Raw genomic sequence first — 27038 nt, 5'->3', positions numbered from 1 at the left:
TGTATTTTTAGTAGAGATGGGGTTTCACCTTCTTGGCCAGGTTGGTCTCGAACTCCTGACCTCATGATCCACCTGCCTTGGCCTCCCAAAGTGCTGGGATTACAGGCATGAGCCACCGTGCCCAGCCTAAAATCTTTTCTATGGACGTCATAAGGCCGCCCAGGGAGGCAAGACTTCTTTTAGACTTTTAGGAGGACACGAGAAAACCGTTCCACTAACACTAATGACAGTTACATAGCCAACAGGTATTGAGCACTCACTTGTCCAGCTCTTTCTATACACTGATCTCGTCTAATGCCCATGACAACATCCTGGTCCCTCTTAATGCCCCCATTGGACAGATCAGGAAGGAAACCAAGGCACAGCAAGGCTGAGTGACTTGCTTAGGGTCACACAGTTATTAAATGAGAAAATCAGTCCAACCAGGCAACCTAGCCCCAAAGCTCACCCCGCCCAGCACAGAAGGCTGCTGAACAGGCAACATGGCTGGAGAGGGACAGCTGGAGACAATGTTCCTGGTGGAGAACAGGGAGCCAGGTGGCCCTAATGAATGCCTGGACACAACTGCAGCGCCTACAAGCTTACAAGAGGCCTCCAGGCCTTGGTCTTCAGCAAAGGAAGCAGCCTAGAGCCACAAATGGAACACTGTCTTCAATCAATCAGAAAAGGCTGCCCTGAGACACGCTGGGTTGCCGGAAGAAAATCCATTTTCCACCTCTTACACCCCAGGAAGGTGGTGCCAACAGGGGGGCTCTGAGACAGGCAGGAATGCACCATTTCACCTGGAAGGGGTCCATGCACAGGGTGGGGGCAGGACATCAGGATCAAGGCCAAAACTGAGCAAACGGCCCTGCAGGAGGCGAGGCCGAAGCTGCTCCGGCAGAAGGAGTTTCCCAGGCAACAGCCACCCTAACCCTGTAGAATCCATGACCAGGGTACGAGCCTTGAATTCTATCTACCCCGGCAGGGGGGACAGGGGACAATCCACTGGGCCTTACTCCCACCACCAAGTGCACCCAGTCTTTCTCCAGCTGGTGCAGATGCCCCTGAGCCCTTTGGTCCTGCTTATAGTACATTTTCCTTTCTTTTCTTTTATGTCTTCGTTACACGCATTTTAAGAGAGGAAGGCTGTTAACCCAGGTGAGCTTGAACCAGCGGCTTCCGGCAGAGCAGCATGAACGTGAACAGTGAAGACCTGGCCTGTGAGAGTCAGGGAGAGGGGATGCTGGAGAGCTCAGGAGCGGTGTCCCCAGAGGAGGTCCCATCATCCACGTGCATATACGCATATTTACCACGTGCCTGCTCGGTGCTGGGCTCTAGGCACAGAGGAACCAAACAGATGAACCAAACGCAGGCCCAGCCTCAAGGACACCCTGAGGGGGGTTATCAGGGAGAGCGAGCAGAGGGGAGAGCAATCTAGGGTGTGTCTGTGTGGGGTGACCCTGGGGCGCATCACAGGGTATCACTGAGCCACTCAAGGGCAAGAGGGAAGAACACGCAGGTACCCAAGAATCCATACTGTGCGTGCAGTAACAGGTGAGCTGGGCAGCTCCAGGATGTCCACACCCACACATCCGAAAGAAGGGCCTGCCCTGGATCCGCTCCTGGGAGCTCACCCCTCAGCCCTTGGAGTGCCCCCTGATAAAAGTGTCCCTGTTTATGTGGGGCCTTGGGCCACCCCCGACAGTCTGTGCTTCCTTGTGACTGACGGTGGGGGCCTTGGGCCACGCCACCTCAGCTTGACCTCTGGAAGGGCCAGAGACTGAGATCAGCCCCTGAGTGGTCAGTCATGCCTCTGAGACCGAGCCCCCATAACATCGCTGGACACCAAGGCTGGCAACACCCACGCGTGTTGTCCCACATCATAGCTGGGAGAGCAAGCGTTGTCATAGCTCCACTGGGAAAGGGACACCGGTGCTCCATGCAGATCTCCAGGGCCCTGCCCCGCCCGTGTGCCGCTCCCCTTGGCTGATTTTCATCCATATCCTTTCACAGGAATAAGCTGTCACTGTGAGGATCATGGCTGTGCTGAGTTCTGAGTCCTCCTAGCAAATCACTGGACCTCAGGCTGGCCTTGGGGACCCCAGATATTCTGTGCCAGTACCCTGCATCTGGAGCCCTAGGACCAGCCTAAGGTCACCTTCTGTTCTCCACACAGGGTCTGCCAGTTTCCTTCTTGCCCGGCACTTGGGGCTTCACTGGGGGGCAAAGGCCACTGGCCCATCACAGTCCTGGAGCTTCCTTCTAAAGACTTCCTACCTGGTCAAGCATGGTGGCTCACGCCTGTAATCCCAGCACTTTGGGAGGCTGGGGCAGGTGGGTCATCTGAGGTCAGGTGTTCGAGACCAGCCTGGCCAACATGATGAAACCCCATCTCCCCTAAAAATACAGAAATTAGCCAGGTGTGGTGGCACATGCCTGTGGTCCCAGCTACTCTGGAGGCTGAGGTGGGAGGATTGCTTGAGCCCAGAAGGTTGAGACTTCAGTGAGCCGTGATTGAGCCACTGCACTCCAGGCTGGGCAACAGAGCAAGACACTGTCTCAAAAAGAGACTTCCCACCTCCTGGCCCTGATACCACACCTGCCTTGCTGTGCTGGCTTTTTCTTATTCAGTGGGGTCAGGGGACACACTCCAGGAAGCCTCCTGCCCTCCTCAAGGCCTATCAGGGCCACAGAGGGCTTAGAAGAGGAACAACCTGTGTTCGAAGCACCGAGAACTTTGGAGCCAGCCAGGCCACCAGGCTGGCCCTGTGCTGCATGTCCTGGACCCACGAGCCTCTCTGAGCCTCGGCTCCCTTGTCAAAGGGAGCCCTGGGAGAGCTGTGCGAAGGAGTAAGCAATAGAAGGCGCTTGTCTTGCCTGCTGCTATGAACCATGTCTGTGTCCCCACAAAATTTCTATGTTGAAATCCTAATCCCCAGGGCCAGGCGCAGTGGCTCATGCCTGTAATCTCGGCACTTTGGGAGGCCGAGGTGGGCAGATTGCCTGAGCTCAGGAGTTTGAGACCACCCTGGGAAACATGGTAAAACACCGATTCTACTAAAAATACAAAAAATTAGCTAGGGGTGGTGGCGGGTGCCTGTAATCCTAGCTACTCCGGAGGCTGAGGCAGGAGCATCGCTTGAACCCAGAAGGCGGAGGTTGCAGTGAGCTGAGATTTACCACTGCACTCCAGCCTGGGTGACAGAGGGAGACCCTGTCTCCAGAAAAGGAAGGAAGGAAGGAAGGAAGGAAGGAAGGAGGGAGGGAGGGAGGGAGGGAGGCAGGGAGGGAAGGAGGGAAGGAGGGAAGGAGGGAGGAGGGATAGAAGGAAGGAAGGAAGGAAGGAAGCAAGGAAGGAAGGAAGGAGGAAGGGAGGGAGGGAGGGAGGGAGGAATCCTAACCCACAGTACGGCCAATAAGAGGGGAGGGAAGGTCTCTGGTCCCACCCTGCCTTCAACAGAAAAGCTGGAGACATTCATCATGATCAGGAAGCCCTCAGGGCCAACAGGACATACTTGCAGCCTGAAGGATCCCACCTCCCTCCCAGCCCGGCAGGGACTGCACTGGGAACTTGGGACTTTTTCACATCCCATCCCCAGTAAACGTGGCTGTCACGTGGTTGGTCCGGCTCTCAGCACCGCGGGGCTGTGCCAACTGCACAGGCCTGGCTCAGACCTAGACGGGATCCTCCTCACCAAGCTGCTGGTGACATTCAAAGTTCAGAAGTGCCCAATAGAGGGTGGCTGTTATTATTGTTTACTATTGTCATTAATTATCATCATTAATTATTATGATGATTAATAATTATTACTTCAGCTAGCTCTGCAGCAAAGTCCGTTGGAATCCAGAACATGCCCCTGGGGGTCGAGGGCTGCCCTTGGGTGGCACTGGCTGAAAGAGGCCCCTGACCTGCCAACCACACGCCTCTATCCCAGTGAAGGTACCCATGGTGGCCGGAGACAGCTTCTGAGACCAGAGGGGTTTGCAGACAGCTCTGGGCGGGGATGGGGAGAGGGAACGGTGACTTCCCAGGCTATCAGGTGTGTTCCCTGAGAGCTCTCCCCTCGCTGCCTGCTGGAGCCGCCCCTTGGTGGGCCCAAACCCATCACAGTGACCTCCCGTGGGCTCAGTCACCTCCCATGGGCACTGTGACCTCAAGAGCCTGCCTGGGTCCCAAGGTCCCAGGACGTCTGACAGATACAGCAGCTTTCCCAAGGTCAGACGGCAAACTCCCAGGACTGATACTGCCCTGCACCAGCCTTGCATCTCCTCACTGCATCTGCAAAACAGCTCAATGCACCTGGCATGGGAGACCTGGGCCTCAGTATGTTCTCTGCACACCCACTAAGCCCCAGGCATTCCACCAAAACCATCGTTTCTTACTCGGAAAGTGAAAGAATGCCAAGCGAGGCCTCTGGTCACTGTCCACCCTTCTTCCCAAGGCCGACCTCGTGCAGCCAGCCTCCAGGCACTGCCCCAGGGGACCAAAGAGGCAGCCAACACTGCAGGCCACATGCCAGACCCAGATGCTCTGTTCCCTCCACCACCTGAGGCCTAGGGCAACAGGCTGGGGCCAGTGGGGAACTCTGGCTCCGCAGGTGGCCAGTGGCAGGTCACTATTTCCTCGCAGGCCCCAATCCTCAACTCCCTTCAGGCTGGTCCCCCAAAGAGGCCCCTGAGACTCAGCCCCTTCCTCCCGGCCCCACAAGGTTACCACTGATTCTGGTCCAATCTGCTTACCCTGAGAACGAGCTCTCCAGGCCACCTCCGGAAGGAGGTTTAATTCTGACTTCCTCTCCTGATTTATGAGAGTTGCATTCAATTAACGGGGGTATTGATCTCCCCGCTGCTGACTAGGGTGCTTGCTGGGGCTGTTATTTTACTATGAAACTGATCACTTTCCTTTTTAAAACACAGAGACTCACGTACACAGGTGCCTACAGACACGCATACCGGGAGACCTGAGTGCACACGGCTGGAAACATGAGCGCCGGAGCCAGGGAGACGGATCCTCTCTGTCGCCGTGTCTCTGTGTCCGCCTCTGTCTCTTTCACACACACCATACGGGACATGGAGCCCCCACCCCAGCATCCAGCCTGGCTTGCATTTGCACTGCTTTCTTCTGCTTCAGCTCTTCCTTGGCCCCATCCAGAGCCCCCCCGAGGCTGGGGAGGCCCCTCCCCAAGTGAGAGCAGAGAGGACTCCGCCCTCCCAAACAAAAAATAAATACATAAATACACCCATGCACACATGCACTCCCCCTGTTAAAAGGACAGAGCTGGGGTTGGGCTGTGTGCGGTGTCATTACCACCTGCCTGGGGAAGCAAAGCCTGAGATCACTGTGTTCCAGGGACAGTGGCAGAACCAGCAGGAGGAGCCACAGGGACATGGGGCCAGGCACAATGTGGCCACTGGAAGGACCTGGGCTCTTACCTGAGTGAGCTGGGGGCCATGAGGGAGCTGGGAGTAGAGGAGGGACCTGGTCTTATTGATGACTTAGAAAGACCCCACTGGGCCAGACATGGTGGCTCACACCTGTAATCCCAGCACTTTGGGAGGCCAAGGCAGGCAGATCACATGAGATCAGGAGTTCGAGACCAGCCTGGGCAATATGGCGAAATCCCATCTCTACTACAAATACAAAAAAATTAGCCGGGCGTGGTGGTGCACACCTGTAATCCCAGCTACTTGGGAGGCTGAGGCGGGAGAATTGCTTGAACCCTGGAGGCAGAGGGTACAGTGAGTCTAGATCGTGCCACTGCACCCCAGCCTGGGCAACAGAGCAAGATTCTGTAAAAAAAAAAAAAAGAAAAAAAGAAAAGAAAAAAGAAAGAAAGGAACTAAGGGAGGGAGAGAGGGAAAGAAAGATCCCGGTGGCTGCTGAGTTGGGAATAGCTGGTTGGGGTCAGTTGGTGGGGTGAGAAGAGGTGGGCTTCTACGGTGTATTCTGAAAGTGGGAGAATTTGCTGAGGGACAGGGTGAGTGTATGGGAGAGAAGAGTCAGGAGTGACTGTAAGGTCAGCATCCAAGCCATGGCAATAATGGTGCTGATACAGCCTGAGATGGGGGCTGGGGGAGAAGGGGGTCTTGGGTGTAACCAGGAGACCCCAAGTCTGAGCATTCCCAGGACACCCAGGCGGGTCGACAGGTGCCTATTCTGAGAGCAGCGGCATCAGCCCCAGCTTAAGATACAAACTGAGGAGTCTAGAGGACAAAGGTGGGTTTTTTGTTGTTGTTGTTGTTGTTGTTTTGTTTTGCGAGACAGACTCTCACTCTGTCACCCAGGCTGGAGTGCAATGGTGCGATCTTGGCTCACTGCAGCCTCTGCCTCTCCGCTTCAAGCGATTCTCCTGCCTCAGCCTCCTGAGTAGCTGGGATTACAGGCATCTGCCACCATGCCTGGCTAATTTTTGTATTTTTAGTAGAGACAGGGTTTCTCCATGTTGTTCAGGCTGATCTTGAACTCCCGACCTCAGGTGATCCGACCACCTCGGCCTCCCAAAGTGCTGGGATTACAGGCATGAGCCACCGCACCTGGCCTGAAGGTGGTTTTTAGCGCCATCAAAGTTCAGGGTTCAAGCCCACCACTGCCCCTCACTCACCAGGTCCTCCAGCCACAGTGCTCCCAGGTAGCCCCTCCTCCCTGGTCTGCCTCCCTCGGGCTCAGCCACGTCTGGGTCTGCAGGGTCATCTGCTCCTTCCCTCTGTCCAGAGCGCTGGCTGTCTCCCCAGTCAAAATGACCCTCCTTCAAGGCTATCCCAAACTCCCCCTGTGCTGTGGGGACTTGGTGATTCTAAGCCTCCCACAGCGTGGCTGGGTCACCCCCTTCTCTAGACCCTAACAGTACAAGGAAAGGAAAGGAGACAAGCTATTCTTCTGAGCGCCGAGCACAGGGCCCAGGCCTCCCATCAGCATCATCTCTAACACACTTGAAGACCCTGAGGCTTGCAGAGCCCAAGACCGCCCAGGTCTGCCCCACTCCCAGCGGCCACCGGCCAGGCTGGGCACCGGGCATGCAGTGGAATTCCATCTCTTTTGTGCCCTCCACTTGCTCTCAAATCTCCAGCCCAGACTCTGCACACACTAGTCATTCAACAAATACAGACTGATCTCCTCAATCCAGACAGCCTCAAATTTCGGTGGTTTTATGGCCTTATGGAAAATTCAAAGATCATTACTATTTGGCTTTAGGACACATAATACGATGCCATTTGCAGCAAATCTGCCTCCCTAATTATGTTTTCCTAGGCTAAAATCACAAATTTACTTTCCCTGAGGACACACCAGCCACGAGTGGAAGGCGGCAGCCCAGAAGCTTCCAAAAGGGCTGAGGAAGACCAGTGGAGGTGTTTTTTAAGCCACAGGAAATTTCTAAGTGGGGAATCTAAGTGCAGGCCTGACAGTTTTCCGGAAGCGCAGCAGCAGGCACTCCTGCAGGATTCTTGCCGGTCTAGCTGCAGGTTGGTTAACCTGGAGTCAGGTTCGGCGGGGGGGAGGGGGCAGGAGTGTTTGTGCACAGGGGCGTGTGAGCAGGTGGCTTTCACAGGCCCTCGACACACCCACCATTTCTCTCCCTGAAACCAGCAACCGCAGTGTCCCTGAAATTGATGGCTCTGCCTGTGGGTGTGATGGGGTCTGCCCACACAGACGGTTGCGATTTCCCAGGAGGGAGCTGGGAGGTGGCACGTGTTCCCCCTTCCCCAACAAGTTCCCTCCTTCCCCAGGAGGAGACAAAGGGCAGGGCAGGGGAGGGAGGCACAGGCCAGGACCGGAACAAATGAGAGAACCACCGGATGTGTCAGCAGTACCACCTCCAGCCAAAGAAGGCAGATCTGGAGTCAGGTCCACTGGACCCTCAGCTCTGCTGCCCGCAGCAATATCCTCAACAGAGATCAACAAGGGCTGCTCCTGACCTGGCGAACAGGCCTGCGGACAAAGGCTGCGTCAGAGGCACAGCTGGGGGCAGACAGGAAAGCAGAAAGAATGAAAGAGGGGCAAAGGACTGGATCCGAGGGAGAAAGATGGAGCTGGATCCGAGGGCACACAGACAGTGTCAGAGAAGAGGGATCTGTGCACACAGAGAGGAATAGAATATGGCCTCATGCCTCAGGGGAATTTCCAAGGAAGCTGAGATCCCTTTGCCAGCACTCTTCATCTCTACCACAGCCTCGCTGCTTCCCCTCCTGCCACCCTGTTAATCCAGTTTTCACTCAGCAGTCAGAATGATCTTTTTAAAAAATAAATCCAGTAGGCCAGGCGCGGTGGCTCACACCTATAATCCCAGAACTTTGGGAGGCCGAGAGGGTGGATCACCTGAGTTCAGGAGTTCAAGACCAACCTAGGCAATAGGGCAAAACCCCATCTCTACTAAAAATACAACAATTAGGCCGGGCGCAGTGGCTCACACTTGTAATCTCAGCACTTCCGGAAGCCGAGGCAGGTGGATCACGCGGTCAGGAGATCAAGACCATCTTGGCCAACATGGTGATACCCGTCTCTACTAAAGATACAAAAATCAGCTGGGCATGGTGTCACGTGCCTGTAATTCCAGCTACTCAGGAGGCTGAGGCAGGAGAATCGCTTGAACCCGGGAGGCAGAGTTTGCAGTGAGCCAAGATCGTGCCACTGCACTCCAGCCTGGGCAACAGAGTGAGACTCCATCTCAAAAAACAAAAAACAAAAATTAGCTGGGTGTGGTGGCACACACACCTGTAATCCCAGCTATTTGGGAGACTGAGGCAGAAGAATTGCTTGAACTCAGGAGGCGGAGGTTGCAGTGACTCGAGACCGTGCCACTGCTGGTCTCCAGCCTGGGCAACAGAGCAAGACTCCACCTCAAAAAATAAATAAATAAATAAATAAAACCTCTTAGAAAGGGACAAAAACCAAACCACACATAACCACATATTTAATGAATCATCAAGAGCACAGTGCTTAGAAATGTGGGCTGTGGAGCCAGTCGGCCTGAACCCAAAGCCAGGTCCAGCCTCTTACAGCTGTGCAACTTTGGGTGAGTTACTGAACTTCTCTGTGCCTCAGTTTCTTCCTCTGGGAGAAAAAGTTTCCTCCTCTGTGAGAGTAAAGATTTAATTAAATCTTTAAAGATTAAACTATAAGATGGTTTGTGAGATAGGTAAGATCACGGCACGTATGCAGTAAGAACCATGCCAGGTGCTTAGTGCACTTTGAGTAAATGTCAGCTAATATGAGGGTAATGATGCTCACACCAGGTTGGCCTACCAGGCATCCAGGACATTCACTCAATCGGCAAGGCCAGTTAGAGGTTAGCCCTACGGCCAGCAGCCCAGCACCAGCAGGCTACATGGCACAGAATCCCACACCAGTCCACACAGGCGCACTGTGTTTCAGGCCTGACTCAGGCAGGCGTCCCTCCAACCCTCCTATGGGCACAGTGACCTCCTGTGGGTCAGCATTTCCTTCCGTTTCACCCAACTCCGTACTTTAGAAATGCCTAGAGCTTTGGCTTTTCCATCACACACGCTGGCTGAGAAACAGCTTTTCTGCAAATTGTCTAAAAGTGTGTTTCAAGTTTAATTTTTAGCAGCTAGAATACATTTAGCAAATCCATTTCATAAAGAACCCCAATATATAAAAGAGGGAAAGTGGAGCTTGTCTCCCTGGAATAGGGTGAGGTCAAAGTCCCTCCTTCCACATCCACTTCTAGGGGCCAGTCGGGATGGCCTGACCTCCCACACTCCTGTTCTCTGAGGTCCAGGAGATGCCTTATATACCTAGGACACATGATTTGGATGTCACACCGCATGTGCCCCTGGAGATGCTGCTGGGGCACGTAGGATAGCAGCACAGACTCTGGGGCTCTCAGACATCCTGGCCGAAGTAGGAGAATATTTAGAATAAATAAACCAGAAAGTTCTACTTGGCAAAAATGGCCAGGGGTACATTAGTAACATACCCTCAACATAGAGTTCAAAATCATCACGAAAAAAAATTTTTAAAAAGAGGCTGGGTGGCTCATGCCTGTAATCCCAGCACTTTGGGAGGCTGAGACGGGTGGATCACCAGAGGTCAGGAATTTGGAGACCAGCCTGGCCAACATGGTGAAACCCCATCTCTACTAAAAAGAATAGAAAAACTAACTGGTGTGGTGGTGTACTCCTGTAATCCCAGCTACTCAGGAGGCTGAGTCATGAGAATCACTTGAACCTGGGAGGCAGAGTTTGCAGTGAGCCAAGATCATGTCACTTAACTCCAGCCCAGAGTAAGGCTGTCTCAAAAAAAAATTTTTTTTTTAATATTTAAAAGGCAGTCGATGTACTCCCAACTTTAGGAGGCCAAAGTGGGTGGATCACGAGGTTAGGAGTTCGAGACGAGCCTGGCCAACATAGTAAAACACTGTCTCTACTAAAAACACAAAAATTAGTCAGGTGTGGTGGCATGCACCTGTAGTCCCAGCTACTTGGGAGGCTGAGGCGGGAGAACTGCTTGAACCTGGGAGACGGAGGTTGGAGTGAGCTGAGACTATGCCATTGCACTCTCCAGCCTGGGTGACAGAGTGAGACTCCATCTCAAAAAAAAAAAAAAAAAAGGCAGTGGAATATGTACTGTGAGATGCCACTTACATGGAATTTGTTAAAATCACACACTATGCATGTATAATGTGTGTGTGTATTAAACATATGTGCAAATGTGCTTGGAATGGACTGGAAAAACTTACAGCAAATTCAGGGAGGCACTTGTCTCTAGGGAGAAGTTGTTAAAAGGCCCTTCAGTTTTCATCTGTGATGTTTTATTTAAAGAGGAAAACAGGCCACAAATGCAACAAAATGTTAACAGTTGTTAAATTTGGGTGGTAGAAATGCGTTCTGGGCTGTATTACCATATAGTCAAAATCTTCTCCAGATTCACAAAAGGAGATGATGGACAGCATGCCGGGCAGAGTGGCAGGTGCCACCGCTCCCCTGCTCCGCGTGCCTCCTCCCCGCATCCCCTCACCTGTCTGCGGGAAAGTGCAGGTCGCCGCCAGCCCGGTGCAGCTCACTGATGTTCTCCAGCCTGGCCAGTGCGTCCATGCGCTTCACCATCAGCTCCAGCAGGTCGCTCATCTTGCGCAGGACGCCACGGGACTCAGGGCCCCCCATCACTGTGGGCAGAGTGTGGGTATGGTTAGGGGAGGCCTGAGCAGCCTGGAGGCCACCTGAGGCCACCTGGTGTCCAGGCTAGGGCAGCTCAGACAAAGCTGGCCCCAAAGCCCCCCAGCACCAACACTAGACCCCAGCCTCAGCCCTATCTTCCCAGTCACTCCTGACCCCTTTGCTGCATTGTTTTGCGGTACAGAGAACAGCATTGTGGTGGAGTGAGAGCCCTGGGCAGCCCTGTCTCCACCAGCCATGTGACATTGGGATCATTTCCTAAGCCCTCTGGGCCTCAGTTTTGTCAACTGTAAAATGGAGCTTTAGATGTAATCTTTGAGGTGTCCTGGGGCCCAACAACCCTCATATCTGTGAGATGGCAGAAAAGGCCCAGCACTGGGACAGAAGCCCCAGAGCCCCCAAACAGCAAGCTCCAGGCAGGACTTCTAGATCAGGGTTCCTAGAAGTGTGGCCAATCACCCAGCAGCATCTGGATCTTCTAGGCAGGCTGTTAAAATTCAGATTTCTGGGCCTTGGTCTAGATTTGCCAATTCAACTGTCTAGGGTCTGGGCCCCGGGAATCTGCACTTTCCTTGCTCCCCATAGATCCGGACATGCAGGGAAGTTGGGAGCCTGTGTTCACGGGCCCAGGGCCCTGTTGCTTCCCCAGCCCTCCTTCTCCTGCCCGGCCCCTGGGCCCTAACCCCATCTCTTCCCCATCCCTCTTCCCTGGACCCTCCTGTAGGAAACCATAATGCATGAGTTCTGAATCTCAAACTGGTCTTTGGGTTCCCAAAGATCAACTGACGAGAGCAGGTTCCCTGGGGCTGAGGCGCCTGCTCTTCCCTCTGCTCCCACCCTGGGCAGGGGAGACCTTGTGAAGAAGAAAATTAAATGAAAATGAGGCACTTCGACCAAGATCCCATCAGCCAGCCTGCAATCCTCCACGGTTTCCTTTCTAATCATTCCCGATCATTAGCACTGCACGTGCCAGTGTGCAGGAGCGAGCTCTCGCCTTCCTTTTTAATTAAATCTGAAGGCTTCACATTGCCCCTCCACACAGTCCATAGGGTGCTGGGCTCCAGGCACTAAAATCCCCAACTCAGCTCCTCCCAAACCCCTATGGGTTGGGCTTGAAATCACTCCCCAAAAATGAGCCAAGTCACCTGGGGACACGAACCTTTGACGCTCAGGCTGCCAGTCCAGGGGCCCAGTGGAGGATGCCATGGGTTGGGCCCCCCAGAAGCAGAGCCTGGGACAAGGGTTTGAGGGTGAGTAGTTTAAACGGGAGCTAATGGAAACCTCGGCAGGAGAGTGAGGAAGAGAGACGGGGAAGCTGGGGAAGCTGGGAAAGCTGCATTGCCGAGAATGTTACCACCAGGGCGCCCAAGCTCAGCCCTGCCAGGGAGCCCCAAGACCAAGTAGAACACACTGCAGTCACCCCACCTGGGGAGGGCAAGGGAACTGGGGCCTCTGCCCGCTGACCCCCGTGTGACCGGGGCAGTCACTGAATGGCTCTGAGCTTCAGCATCCCCGTCTCAAGGCAAGAATAACAGGCCCCATCTGCAGACCAACATCACAGCACCAGGAAGGTGACAAGAGAGAGGCCACTGAGAAGAGGCAGAGCAGGGAGAGGAGAGAAGGAACTAGAGGCTGTGGGCTGAGCAGGGGCAGCCGGCAGCCTCCGCATCACCGGGGCTGCTGTTACATTTCTGCTTTGCTTCTGCCCTTCTTCCCTGGCTCCGGCCGGCCCAGCCACTGCTGCCGCGTTCCCACACTGATATAAGTCACCCCCTGGTGGGGCTCCCCTGCCAGGTGACCCCGCCTGAGGTCAGAAGGGAGGCCACAGGAGCTGGGGAGGGGCCACTCACACACCGTGGAAATGCCAGCCAGGCTAGGGCTGCAAAACAGGAGAAGCTGTGATTTCCTTAAAGACACAGGGCTCCTGGCTCCGAAGAACAGGCATGAATGGGAGCAGGGGGGATGTGGGGGGCAGAAGAAAAGAAGGAGAGAGAGGCAGAGATGCCCAGGAAGGCTCACGGATGGGGTCGGGCATTAGAGAAAATGGGCATATTTCCTCCCCACCCCAAGAGCTGAAGCAGCAAAGGACCCCCCCCCAACAAGTCCCTCTACGGAAAACAGAGTGGATTTTCAAACACTCAGCTGGGACCGGGAAATTTCACACTAGCATTAAATGACACTAACTCAGGTCCCTCCAGCCTCTCAGGCCCTCCCGCCTCTCAGGCCCTCCCCACGCACTCACACACTCAATCAGTTAATCTGGGCAGCTCTGGTGAGCCATCGCTCATAGCTTGGGCTGCAGTAGTCCTTCTCCAAAGTAGTGGGATAAAAACAGGATATAGATGGCTCGCTCTCTCTTTGAGCTTCCCAGAGTTGGGGGCAATGGTTTACTTTTTCAGATCACTCTCATTTCAGAGATGCCTGCCCAAGCCCACCCTCCAAATTCAATACCGAGCTTGCAACCAGTGCTTGTAGCACAGAGTAAATGAAGAGATTCCCATCATTTCAGCTAAAAACACTGGAGGACTCAGATGACCTGCCTGGCCACTGCTTTCCACAAGTCCATGGGGCACCACTGGTACTGTGACCGCTTGAAGGGTATCATGGAGTCGTGCAGCACACAGCCTGCCTGGCCTCACTGGGCAGCCCTGGTGGGCTGTCGCTCACAGCTCAGGCTGGAGGGTCCTTTCCCCAAAGGACTAAGATGGAAAAAGGAGTAACAGACCACAGCCGGGACACCGTAGCGGTGCTGTGGCCAGAGCACTCAGGCCTGACTGACCACAGAGCCTGGTCAGCAGCTCGCTCCTGCAGATGCAGCACCCCACTAGTGCTGAGCCCACAGCATGGCTTTTGGGGTGATGCTGTGTTCCCTGGAGTGCCTCAGGCCTGGCACCCTGTCTGCTGCTCTACCGGTCCCACTCTCCAAGCCCACCCCAAGCTTCCTCTGCTCCTGCCCATCGCCTGAGCCCCTCCCAGAAACCTCACGGTCACAGCTCCCCACCCACACCCCACGCTCCCAGCCCCATTGCACAGGCTGAAAAACAGCTGATGGGCCAAAAACTATGAGGTCTGGCCTAGAGCTGCAGGGGCCCCTGAGAGTCGACAAAGCAGAGGCTGCAGCAGCAGCAGCATGGTGGCATGGGCCCGGTCAAGAGGGGTGCGGCAGAAGCCTGGACTCCAGGCCTGCTCTGCCACGGACCAGACAGGTGGGCAGGTCACCGTCCTTCTCTTGGCCTCAATTTACTCTCATGTAAAACGAGGGGGCTGGGCTCATTGAGCTCTGAGTCTCTATCACCCTGACTTCCGTTTCTGACTTCCCCTAATTGCTTCCAGAGATTCGAGAAACGGGAAAAGAAAGAATCACTCCTATAAAAGCCGGCAGCAGGCCAGGCGCAGTGGCTCATGCCTATAATCTCAGCACTTGGGGAGGTCAAGGTGGATGAATCGCTTGAGCTCGGGAGTTCAAGACCAGCCTGGGCAACATGGCAAAACCCCTTTTCAATAAAAAATACAAAGATTAGCCAGGCATGGTGGCATGTGCCTGTAATCCCAGCTACTTTCAGGGCTGAGGTGGGAGGATTGCTGGAGCCCATGAGATTGAGGCTGCAGTGAGCCGTGATTGCACCACTGCACTCCCGCCTGGGCAACAGAGCAAGACCCTCTCTCAAACAAACAAACGAAAACCCTGAGGACATACAGAGGCGTGGGTCATTGCAGCCTGGGTTTCACGATGACCATGTCCACAGAGCCAGATCCCCCATCTGTAGTTCTTCAAGCCCCACCTCATCAGACTGGACCAAGGCAGCAAGAGTCCCACCCCCCAGTTCCAGGGGCTCAGGAGCTGCTCCTATCTTCTGCAGATGGCATGGAACTCCAGAAAGCCCTGAGACCTGGGGAGACAGCCCTGCCCCTTCCCAATGAGCCCTTGGGGTATCAGGCACATTTTCTACTCTAAAAATGCCCAAAGACAAGGCAGGAGGGTGGATACCCAGGAGGGAAGCAGGTTAGGCCGACCTTCCCCCAGTGACCCACTCCCCTAAAAGCCGCCACTGGCCCTGGGACTGTCAGCAGAGCCAGCTGACATCGCTTCCCCCGAGTCACTTCACCACTCTTGGCGTCAGCTAAATTGAAATATATTTAATGTGAGGCCCCAGTGATACATCTCAGAACAGGCACATGTTCCCTCCATATTTCCATATAAATAAGGAAAGCTGGGACGCTGGGAGATACAAATAGATCCTCTCATCTACAGACGGGGTGTGTTTATTACCCACGGAGGCCCCATCCCCTCCCCAGACGCTCTGTGTCTCTCTCTGTCTCTCTCATCCTCCTTCGTCCCCCTTTTCTTGTCCCCATCCTCACCCTTTACCATTGGAAATTGAATGAGCCCCCATCTCTCCAGAAAGCAGAGGCTTCCCTGGCACTGAGAAGGGAGCTGTGACCGGGTGTTTGTGCAGCTGGAGAAATGTGCACATTTTTCTCTCTGTCCTTGCTCACCGCAGAAACCAGCTGAGGCCATGGGCGCTCTGGGCTCCGGGCAGCAGAGAAGACAAGGACAGGCCGTGGGAGGCCGCATCAGGCTCTCCCTCAGACCTCCGGGCCCTGGCCCCCCATCCACTGAGCCTGAGAGAAGAGCCCCAGGGCCCCTTAGCACCAAGGGCCAGAGCCAGAACCATCCACGGAGCCAGGGAGCCTTCCCCGGGTTCAATTCCTGGAGGAGGCCTGGGAGGTCTGGCAGGGTGCAGTAGACACATGCAGCTGTGCCATGGACTTCCAACCTACAGACCCCTCCCAAAACACAGCCTCCTACCACTACTTTTTTTTGTTGTTGTTGTTTTTTAAACCCAAGACAGAGTCTTGCTCTGTCACGTAGGCTGCAGTGCAGTGGCGCAATCTCGGTTCACTGCAGCCTCCTCCTCCCAGGTTCAAGCAATTCTCCTGCCTCAGCCTCCTAAGGAGCTGGGATTACAGCATGTGCCACCACAGCCTGCTAATTTTTGTATTTTTAGTAGAAACAGGTTTCACCATGTTGGCCAGGCTGGTCTGGAACTCCTGACCTCAGGTGATCCACCTGCCTCAGCCTCCCAAAGTGTTGGGCTTATAGGCATGAGCCACCATGCCCAGACTCCTACCACTACTTCTTCAAGACAAGTCAGAGGGCAGGAAACAGCCCCACAGCCCTATCTGCAGCCACATGGGGAAGGAGGCCTAGGAGAGAAGGGCTGGAAGGGCAGGAGACAGGAGGAGGGCCTGGGGTGGGAAGTGGGGCAGAGCTGCCTGGGAGGGGGCGATGCTGGAAAGCCCTCCCCAGGGTCCAGGCCTGGCCCAAATGCAGCAAGAGGGAATGAAGTCAGATCTCCTCTGGGTCATGATTCCCCATGCAGCCTCCTCTCTTGAATCTTTCAGATGAGTGTGCAGAATACAGAATGAGATGTCAGTCACATTTCATCCCCCAAAGTACGCAGAGTTTATCATGAAGTATAAACAGGCATAGAGGAGAATTTGGAGGCCCCACACATAGACCACAGTCCACAAGAGGCTGAATGACGCCTTGCTCTTCTTTTCGAGAAAAGCCTTCTCCTCCCTCCCCCTTCGCAGCCACAGTCCATGTGGGACCCCACTTCTGTCACTTCTGTCACTTGTCACTGGTTTGACAGGGGAGGAGAGATGGTTTTTCCCATTTGTACACAGATTGTTTTTTGACCAATGCAATGATTTTTTTTTTTTCTAAATAGCACGGCCTTAGAGGGTTTCCTTCTCCTGATTCTGCTCTGGGGTTGTCTAGACTCCACAGATTTCTTTTGTGTAACAAAATGTGCATTATCCAACAACCCAACCCTGGCCCGAACTTCCAAGATCCCTTCCCTGGCCTGGTTCAGCCAAGCAATCTGCCTAGCACCTCCCTTGAAGCCCTGATCCTTCCCTCAGGCATCTCCTAGGTGGAAAGGCTGGCACCTTCTCGGTTCTCGGCAGGGCTGCCCCAGGCACTGTGTGGGGATGTAGTTTGAGGGGCTTCTCTTGCAGGATCAGGATGTTAAACCCACATTGCAAACTCCTTTCCCCGCCTGAGTCCCTGCCTTGGGTCTGCCCAAGCAAATTAGCTTGATCCAAGGGTATGAAAGAAATCACGGGGAACAATGCGAATAGGGATCTAAAGTGAATCAGGGTCAGCTCTCCCAGGTTCTCAGCGGCCCCTTTTTCTCCTCCTTCTCCCAGACTTCAGTTCTGTATTCCAGGCACTCAGCTTCTGAGGCCAGGGAAATGTGAAAAGACTGGCTTGGATAAACTTGGTCTGAGAACTAACATTACAACATGTAGAATCTCCACTCCTAGGTATACCCAACAGAAATGCCTACATGTGTTTACCAAAAGACATGCACTAAAATATTCATAGCAGCGCTGTTCGCAAAAGCCCAAAACTAGAAACAACCAAATGCCCACCAATGGTCGGATGGATAAAAATATGGTGGTGTATGCATGTTCTCACTCATAGGTGGGAATTGAACAACGAGATCACTTGGACACAGGAAGGGGAAGATCACACACCGGGGCCTATTGTGGGGAGGGGGGAGGGGGGAGGGATAGCATTAGGAGATATACCTAATGTAAATGACAAGTTAATGGGTGCAGCACACCAACATGGCACATGTATACATATGTTAAAAACCTGCATATTGTGCTCATGTACCCTAGAACTTAAAGTATTAAAAAAAAAATGGTGGTGTACTCACATAATGGAAGGTTACACAGCAAAAAAATAAAAATAAAAATAAAAAAACAGTGTAAAAGTGCAAGTGACATACAAGATATGTATGCAACCACATACAAAATAGTGAGTCCCACACATGTACTATTGAGAGAAAAGCCACACACAAAAGATTACTCCTGTATTAGTTCATTCTCAACGTTGCTACTAAAGACATACCCAAGACTGGGTAATTTATAGAGGAAAAAGGTTTAATTGACTCAGAGTCCAGCATGGCTGGGGAGGCCTCAGGAAACTTACAATCATGGCGGAAGGGAAAGCAAACATGTCCTTCTTCACATGGCAGCAGGAAGGGGAAGTACCAAGCAAAAGGGAAAAAGCCCCTTATAAAAACCATCAGATCTTGTGAGAACTCATTCACTATCACAAGAACAGCATGGAGGTAAACCACCCCCATGATTCAATTACCTCCCACAGGGTCCACTCCACAAGAAGTGGAGATTATGGGAACTACAATTCAAGATGAGATTTGGGTGGGGACACAGCCAAACCATATCAACTCCCAAAATGATTCCATGCTCACAAAGCCCAAAAAACAGGCAGAACTCTTCTATGCGATCAGAAGTCAGGTCATGACTATCTTTGGGTGAGTAATGACTGTGAAGTGGCATGGGGACACTTGGGGGCTGATCATGTTCTGTTCCTTGATCTGGGTTGTTAGTTGCATGGATTGTTCATTTGTGTATCTTATACCCCATTAAAAAGTTTAAGCCCATGCACATGCACACACATGCACATGTACACACATATGCACACACAGCTCTAGTCCAATTGCATGACCTTGGGCAAGTGCTCTCCCCTATGTGGTTCCATTCATCTTTAGACCCAGACCTGCAATTAGGGTTGGACCCCCACCCCCATACCCAAGCAAAACTGCACAGCACGGAGTACAGCAGGGCTCCCACACCCCTTGTACTCCGGACCACTGAGCCTGATCCTGCCCAGATGGGGCAAGAGCCATGGGGTAGGTGAGTTACCTTGACTCTCCAACCCCCTTAGGGAGATAGGCATAAAAACCAGAGCCCAGCCAAAAACCCCTCTTCTCCCCGACCCCTAATTCCCACCTCTTAGACCCCTGACCTTTCTGGAGGTTCAGCTTCCTCAAGGCCTCTGTAGCAGCCCACCCAGATAGGCACACCCCCTTTCCAGGGGTGGCAGCCAGGTACTTTATGAATCTCTGTCTATACTCCATCTTCCCATGCACCACTTTTCCTACTAGCCCTCCCTCAAGCCACCCTTCCGGTGTACCTTCACGACTGCCTCCTCCCACCCCTGCCCACCTCAATCCTCAGCCTCTCCTACATAGACATTCCAGCACCTCCTTGGTCCTCTTCCATAAACATGCTTTGCTGCAGTGCCCCCGTTTCTAACTCGAAACATCCATTAAGTATTGATGAAGTGCTCGCCGTTTGACAGATGCTGCTGAGGCCCCTTCCCATGCTTTATCTTAGCACAGCCTCGCGACGAGCCTGGGAAATGGGGATTACCATCCCCATTTACCAGAGGAAAATTTGGAGGCTTAGAGACTGAGGAATCTCTGCGAGTCAGATACGGGATAAATTAACTTAAACTCAGGCTTGAATGACTAATAAGTGTGAGATTCCTTCTGAGAGCTTTTGCAAGTTTAAAGAAGTGCATGTGAAACCAGAGGAATGAATCTAATGATGAGATGACAGATGGCATAATAAGAGCCCCTCAGCACCCACCCAGATGACGACCTATTCAACTTGGGATGTCTACAATATTCATCGCTGAGAACAGGGGAGCCAGATACCCAAGCCCTGCAAGTTCAAGAAGGTGGACTTCAAGGAGAGACTTCCCCAGAGGGGCAGGGAAATCTCACAGAGCCAGCCTTCAAACAGTTCCAGAAACCCACTTGCCTCAGTTTCCCCACTACCCCATGTCCCTCCTTTTGACCAGTGACCAAAAGAACCCCCATGATACAGTGGACAGGACTCAGTTCTGACCCCCACCCCTCCTTAGGTGAGATGAGGTGGGGCTGGGCCCAGTTTCAGGAGGAGGGCTCCCAGTTGGGCACTCTTGTGCCATGTGGCACCAACCATGCTAGGTAATGTTCACGTGTGAGCCCCTTCAATCCAACCTCTGCAGAAGGTCACTGCTGTCCTTCTCTGTAGGGACGCCAGGTGACTCGGCCAACGGCACACAGCTGGTAGGTGATGACCAGGATGCAAGCCCAGACCCGCCAGACCTCCAAAGCCCATGCTCTGATCTCCATTCCACTGCCTTGCAAATATCCTGTGGGCAAGGAGTGACGGGGCCTGGGAGGGAGCTGTGTCCCAAGAGCTCAGAGATAAGACATTTAAGCCTATGGCCAGACCCGTCCCCACATGGCCACAGCCTGGGCCAAAGACAAGGATATGTGTGCCTCAAGGGTTCAGGTGTAATATCCAGAGACCGCTCACCCCGACACCCAACTAAAGAAGCAACAGTGGCAGCCTCTTCTGAGACCCGGGAGACCCTGGCTTAAAGGCCCTAGCCTGGCCTGAGAACCCAGGCCAGAGGAAGCCTGATGACCGCTGCCAGACCAGAGCCAAAGCGTATGGAGGGTCACACAGAGCAAGTCCAGGCCCCCTCCACTCACATCCACCTACAGGGTGGCCAGAAAGTCAGGTACAGGGCTAGGCTCAGAGGCAGTTCCTCTTTGACCCACAAACACCCTCATTCATCTCACACTTCCCTTGCCCCACAAAGGTACCTTCTGTGCGGATGGTGAATGGCGAGTCCCCCAGGCGCCGGGCCGAGAACTGGCCTCCCAGAGACGTCATCAGGAAGCAGAGAGTGAAGAAGCCGATGCCCAGGACAAAAAGCCTGCGGAGAGGAAGGAGGCGGGTCAGGAGGGCAGGAAGGGCCATCGTGCTCCGGCGCTCCACCAAGTACCGGCTGCACAGATGCTTTAAGAATGAGTGCATGAGTGAAGGAAGCAAAGGAGAATGAAAGGATGGGGGCTGAGCTCCAGGCCCAGGAGGGCTCCCCCACTACAGGATAAAGAGAGCTCGACTACAAGATGCTGGCCCCAAGCCACACGAAAAACCACAAGGCAGAATGACGCACACTTAGGCATGAGGCGGGCGGGCTCTAGCCTCCAAGCGGAGCTGGTTCATTAACAGCTGCAGTCCTCAAAGTGTGGTCCCCAGACCAGCAGTCAGCATCACCTGAGACTCCTTAGAAATGCCAATGCTGGGCCCAGACCCCAAATTACTGAATCTGAGGCTCTGGGGTGGAGCGAGCAAGCTGTTTTAGCAAAGTCTCCTGAAGATTCCACCGCATGCTAAAGTTTGACAACCAGTGATGGACACAGCAGGGCCTGAGGCCAGCTAGAGGGCAAGGAATTGGTCCAGACAAAGCCCACCTGGACCCTATCAGTCACTCAGGCCACCCTCAGTGCTGTATGCAGAGGCCTTGCTGCAGCAGTCATGAGCTTGTTTGAACACCCCCAACCACTTCCACTACTAGATGGTAAGATCTCCAGGGTAGGGCCACATGGTCCATGCCCAGGCTCCCCCCAACACACATCTCCCCTAGGCAGGCACACCCAGGGTCATCAGCCTGCACCACGGACTGGCCAGGGTGTCCTCATACCTGTGCAAGGGATGTAATATAGGTGTGTGTGCTGTCACACTGGGTGGGAGGGAGAGCTGGCCAGGACAGGACTCCTGTTCCTGCCTTCAACACGTAGTTATTGATTATCCACCAGGAGCCAGGCTCTGGGGTAACCCCAGGGGGACAGCAGGGAAGAAGGCACAGAACCCTTCCTCCCTCAATCCAGACCCGGGGTCCTGCTGCTTCCCTCATCAATCCTAGGCCCCAAACAGGAGAGCTGAGCTCGCAGCACAGCCTTGGGGCTTTTCTGGGACCTTGAACCTATCAGGGGACTTGATGAACTGGCAGAGCTGAGAGGGGCGCCCTCCCACCAACCCCAGATCAGGGTGAGGAACCCTCTCTTGTGTGGAGTCAGGCTCCCTGGAAAGAGCCCCACAAGTCATGCCAGAGACCTCCGGGTTTTGCCCCTCCACTCCCCACCCTCAAGTTCCACACTTGTTTGTGTCTTTATGCAAGACTTGCTTTATGCATTTTAATCTTCATTATTTGAAACTGGCAGAGCAGTATTTAATTAAAATTTGGTCCATTAAAGAAAACAAATAAAAGGCACAACAAAATTCCCAGCCCATATTTAAAGGAAGCTGTTAGAGATTTGGGCAGAGAGGAGGAGAACCCCAAAGCAGAGAGGTGCTTGGGAGCTTCCCGAAGGAGAGACTCAAAGGCCACACCCTCGACAGGAAGGTCAGGAGACATGATTTGGTAGGCGAGACCGCACAAGGGACACTTCCCTCAGCACAGAAGGACACCTCACTTAATTCCACCAAGCCTGGGGGTGGGGCTCAGATCTTGGGGTCCCTCAGAGGAAGTCAGGAGACTCTAGAGACAACAGCCACAGCCACGGCACAGGAAAGGTGCTGTCCCATGCTCGGGAGATCCCAGGGGAAATCAGCTATTTGTCCTCCCAATCTGAGGACAAGGACGGACTTCCCCCACTCATATCTCTAGTCCCTAGGGAAGAGGCCAGGGGAGCGAGGGAGTTGTACTTAGAGCTGGGGACCTGGGTTGCCCACCAGGGTCCAACAACCCTGCTATGAGAACAGTGTCTATCCCCTTTAACCCCGAACCTGAAGTCCCCCAACACACCTCATCTGCATCTCCCTCTGCCAGCCCCCGATCCTGGGATTCAATGTCCCCCAAGGCAGCTGGGGGGCATTTGGAGTGGGCTCAAGTTAAAATGGTTTCAGCCATCCATGTATCCACTCAAGCAACATTCCAGGGGCACCTATGGAATAAAGACCCTGCCAGCAGCCCTGGGAAAACCAGAGAGAACAGGACCCCAGCCTGCCTTTGAGAATGAACAAGCTGGGGTGCTATAATTGGAGCCTGCCCCCCACCTCAACTGAAGGGACTCACTGATGATGGCTGCGGGTCTCCGGGAAGCCCAGGGAGACCCTGGGGTGAAGTTACACAACTTTGGGGACCCATGCAGCTCCACCCCCAGTCCTGCCTTCAGATAAGGGCCTGAAAAAAAACCAGGGCAGGACGAGACAGGGAAGCAGCCCTGGGGCGCGAGCGCTGTCCATGGTACTGGGGTCCCACAGCTGCTTCCAATCGCGCCAGGAAACATCCAGCCGCCCGGAGGGCGGGACCTGAATGGTGTCGGAAGAGAAGGGGTGAGGACCCTCCAGCCTTCCCAGTCAGCTCAGGGATTCAAGGGCTTCCCTGGAGGAGCAAGGCCCTTTTCAGAGACGCCCGCTTCCCGCCCTGCTTCCCATGGGCTCCCGAGGCCCCTATCACCGCCCAGGGCCTGCACCAGCTCTCCGGGCCTCCCGGAGCCCTGAACCGCAGCGGTCCAGCCTGACCCCTGCCGTCCCCTGGGGCTGCCTCCTCGGCCCAGCAGGCAGGCCCGGTGTGCTGGAAGGCGGGCGCCAGGTGAGCCACCGTCTCCCCACCCCCATCCCTGTCTGGAGCCGGCAGGGAGACCACAGTGGGGCTGGGCGGGACCGGGACTCTGGCCGAGACCTGGAGGGCAAGGGTTCAGGGCCCCTGCCAGCTCCGCCTTCCCGGGCTCCCTCCCGCGCCCGGAGCCCACCTGTGGCCGCGTCCCGAGTCCGGCCCCTGCACCGGGGCTGTCACTCCCCCAACTTCCTCACTGACCAGCTACCCAGGGGGTGACACTCTGGCCCCGCCGGGCGTCCACCAGGCAGCGCCCCCTCCCCACCCCACTGCGGGCCGGCTCCGCGGGTGCCTGGGAAGAGAGGGGGCTGCCCCGGCACCGCTGGGCCCTGGGAGCCCCTGGCTGGGTCCAGTGAGTCCTGTGCGGCCCCAACCCTGCCTGGCCTGGGCCCCCAGGTGCTGGCCGCCCGAAGCATGTCGCCTTCGCCACCGCCCGCCCGCCACGCTCCGCCGCAGCCCCGGCTCCAGCCGCCCCATAGCCCCGCAGCGCCGCCTCTACCCCCGCCTCTCCGACGCCTGCGATCGGGGGCGAATCCCGGGATGAGCGGGTCCTCGGTCTAATCTCGGGACCCTCTCGTCGGAGCCAGGCCCAAGCCCCGTGGGGAGGAGAGCAGTGCCACCAAAGGCGGGGGAAAGGGTGGCACAGGCGGAGGGGTTGGGGGTAGCCGACCTAGGGGCAGACAGGAGGGACGGGAGGGACCAGAGGGGGAGCTCCTGGGCGCCGCTCACTAACTTTGCCGCCCGGATGGGACCGTCCGCGGGGTGAGGAAGGACCCCGAGGGGCTAGGAAGGGGCGGGCAGGCTGGGGCGACTTTCTGGGCCCAGGACCACCACCTGGGGGTTTTCTGCCCCCATTCTTACCTCTGCATCCCGAGTCCTCTCCAACCCTGCCCAACTCGGGACAGGTCCCCGAATAACACACCCCTCCCCACCCGCACCCCGAACCCCAACCCCATCCGTTTCCCCAGCCCAGCCCCACTGGTCATCACCAGGGGTTGAAGCATGAACCTCCCCTTCTGCCGCCGGGACTTGCACGCTCGCAGGAACCGACCTCGCCCACCTCCATCCCGCGCCCCCCGGGGAAAAAACCAACCAGGAGGGAACTTTACCGAAAGGGTCTCAGGGTGACCAGGCATCTTCTGACCATTATCTTCCCATCGGGGTTGACGGTGATCATTGTTCAAACTTGTTGGTGCGAGCAGCCGCGGGCGAGGCCGGACGCACCGTCCTGGGCCCAGTTCTCGCCGCTTCCGGGCCACGAACCCTCTGCGGGCCGAAGCAGCGTCCGAGCGAAGCTGGGAGCGCTCGGCTCGGTGGCCTCGCTGCTCGGGCCTGGGAGGGCAGCTGAGGGAGCGGCGCAGCTGCCGGAGGGCGGTGAGGGCGCCCGGCCGGGCCGTCTCTGCGTCTCCGCCCTCCCCGCTTCACATTTTGGGGGCCGGGAGGCGGCGCGCCCCCAGACCGCCGGCCACGCGTCTGCCTGCTCGGGCTCGCTCGCTGGGCGGGACGGTGCCGCGGCGCGCAGACGGGCTCCCCGCGGCGGGCGCCCTCATCCCCGGCCCCGCGCCCTCGGTGCCGGCTAGAGGGGGCCCCGGGCCCGCGCCCGGGACCCCAGCGCCTCCGGGCCGCGCCGATCCTCGGCCCCGCGGCGCGCCGCGCCCATGGCTCTCGACTAGGGCAACCCGCGCCCGCAGCCCGCCCGCTCGCTCCGCCGCCCGCGCTCTGGTGTCCGGCGTCCGGCCCCGCGCCGCGCTACGCCCGGAGGCGCCGCATTGTTCCTCGGAGGAGGCGGCCGAGCGGCGCTGGGGCGGCCCGGGAGCGGCCGCTGCGCTTCCAAGGCGCGCTGGCGCCACCTCGTGGCCGCAGCCCCGCTGTGCGCCCTGCCCGGGGCCGTGCGGGGCTGGGACGCCGAGGACCCGCTTTGGGGACCGGCGGGCGGGGGTTCCTGCTCCTTCCCCTGAGCCAAGCTACTTCCCAGGGCGCCACCAGCCCCGAGGGCCGAAAGCTGCTTTGGCTCCCGCAGAGCACAGAAGAGATGCGCACCCAGCGGAGACCTTTGTCTTCCGCCAGGTGCCTCCACGGGCTTCCTCACCAGCTGCTTCTCACCGATCGGATTTCGCTTGGCAACACACGCCCATCTTCTGCCCCTCCCTGATCAGAAACTCCCGTGGCTCCTCTTTGCTTACTGATCTGAGTATAAACTCAGCCTGTGGTGTGGGGCCCGCTCACAGAGCCAGGTGCAGGGGCGTACTGAGTTTTAGCCCCAGATCCTCCACTAGTCAGTGGGCGATCAAGTGTGCACGTCTCAGTCTCCATTATGATAGTGACCAGAAGCTCACCAAGGCCCCTTGCAACCCTAAAGCATGTAGCATCTCATGTCATCTCTTAGCATCTAGGCGTCCTCCCCTCCTCCTCCTCGCGCTTCCTGGCTTTGGAGATGTGTTTGCAGTTGCAGAGATAGACAGAGGCTCCTGGGAGCTCGCAGAGCCAGCCTGAAGAAAGCTCTCCGGCTTCAAAAGCACTTCCCGAGGTCAGACCTAACCACTCCACCCTGGGAAGTGCCCAAAGCCTCGGTCATATGTCAAATGACTCTGAGGGTCTTCCCAGCTCAGGCCACCATGCTGCAGCCTGGCTTATGCGAGGAGGAGACTTTATTTTCCTCCAGCTGCGCCTGGTCCCCTCCAATCCGCTACACCCAGGCCCCTTGCTGCCTGCCCTGCCCACCTCCCGGCCCCCTTCCTGGGCCATTTCTCACTGGCGGTGACACGCTCTCTGCTTTTCCTCCTCCTTCATCAAAATGTACCTGTCCCGAGTTCCATTACCTCACTGCCTTGCTCTCTGCTAATGTGAAAATGGGTGATAAATTGGTGTTAGCAGATATACTGTGTTACACGGGTTAGGTAACAAATTTGCATTGAACAAGGACATGCTGACCGTGCCTTTGTGCAGAAGAGTGATGAATGGTGGCAGGAAATTTGGGCATCGTGGCAGGCTGGCTAAGGAGATATTGGAGGGCAGAGGTCTCTGCCAGGCCTCTAAATCACACCTCATGCCTGGGTGCCTACATCTGCCACAAACTGGCAATAAGCCATATGTACACTAAGGAATGAAATGGTCCTGATTAGTTGTCTCGCTCATGTAAGCTCAGGGGGTGGCATTTATATCTGGTTGCCATTTTAGGCCAAAGGGGAAGCCTCTTGCTGAGTGGTGGAGATGGGGTTCCCTAGAAGATGTGGCCACCTCTGGTGTGGGTCATCTGGGGAGGTGGCCTACCCTCCACAGAAGCCAGAATTTAGAAGGTAGGGGAGGGTACTCCCCTCTTCCTCTGGGCCACACTCCCTTAGATATGGACTTTGAGGTTGGAGTGGGAGAGCCTGTCTGCCATTTGATGGCTGGCTTGGGCCAGGGAGGGAAGCAAGCAGAGGACAGCCAGTGACTTTTTTTTTTTTTTTTTTTTTTTTTTTTGAGATGGAGGCTCGCTCTGTTGCCCAGGCTGAAGTGCAGTGGTGCGATCTCGGCTCACTGCAACCTCTGCCTCCTGGGTTCAAGCGATTCTTCTGCCTCAGCCTCCTGAGTAGCTGAGATTACAAGCACGTGCCAGATACCTGTAATAAAGGCCTATAAAAATGCACAATTTTTGTAT

At 55.5% G+C, this 27038-nt stretch overlaps 1 protein-coding gene across 4 annotated transcripts in view; it reads right to left on the bottom strand.

Moving 5' to 3' along the window:
- Positions 1–25170, bottom strand: part of MGAT5B (alpha-1,6-mannosylglycoprotein 6-beta-N-acetylglucosaminyltransferase B) — a 79645-nt gene extending 54475 nt beyond the window's left edge. For 3 of the 4 annotated variants that reach the window (XM_025362296.1, XM_025362295.1, XM_025362297.1), the window contains exons 1-3: positions 24508–25170; positions 20598–20710; positions 10958–11105 (exon numbers count right to left, since the gene is read on the bottom strand). In XM_025362296.1, coding sequence (XP_025218081.1) covers positions 10958–11105; positions 20598–20710; positions 24508–24575 — 329 coding nt within the window. In that variant the 5' untranslated portion in view covers positions 24576–25170. Of the gene's footprint in view, positions 1–10957; positions 11106–20597; positions 20915–24507 lie in introns of those variants that run through there. The other variant, XM_025362294.1, reaches the window with a different exon arrangement.
- Positions 25171–27038: the final 1868 nt, after the last annotated feature.

Source organism: Theropithecus gelada, chromosome 16 (assembly GCF_003255815.1).
Source record: "Theropithecus gelada isolate Dixy chromosome 16, Tgel_1.0, whole genome shotgun sequence".
Taxonomy (NCBI): Eukaryota; Metazoa; Chordata; class Mammalia; order Primates; family Cercopithecidae; genus Theropithecus; species Theropithecus gelada.
Note: the sequence above shows the minus strand (reverse complement) of the source record. Positions and strands in the feature narration are given on the sequence as shown.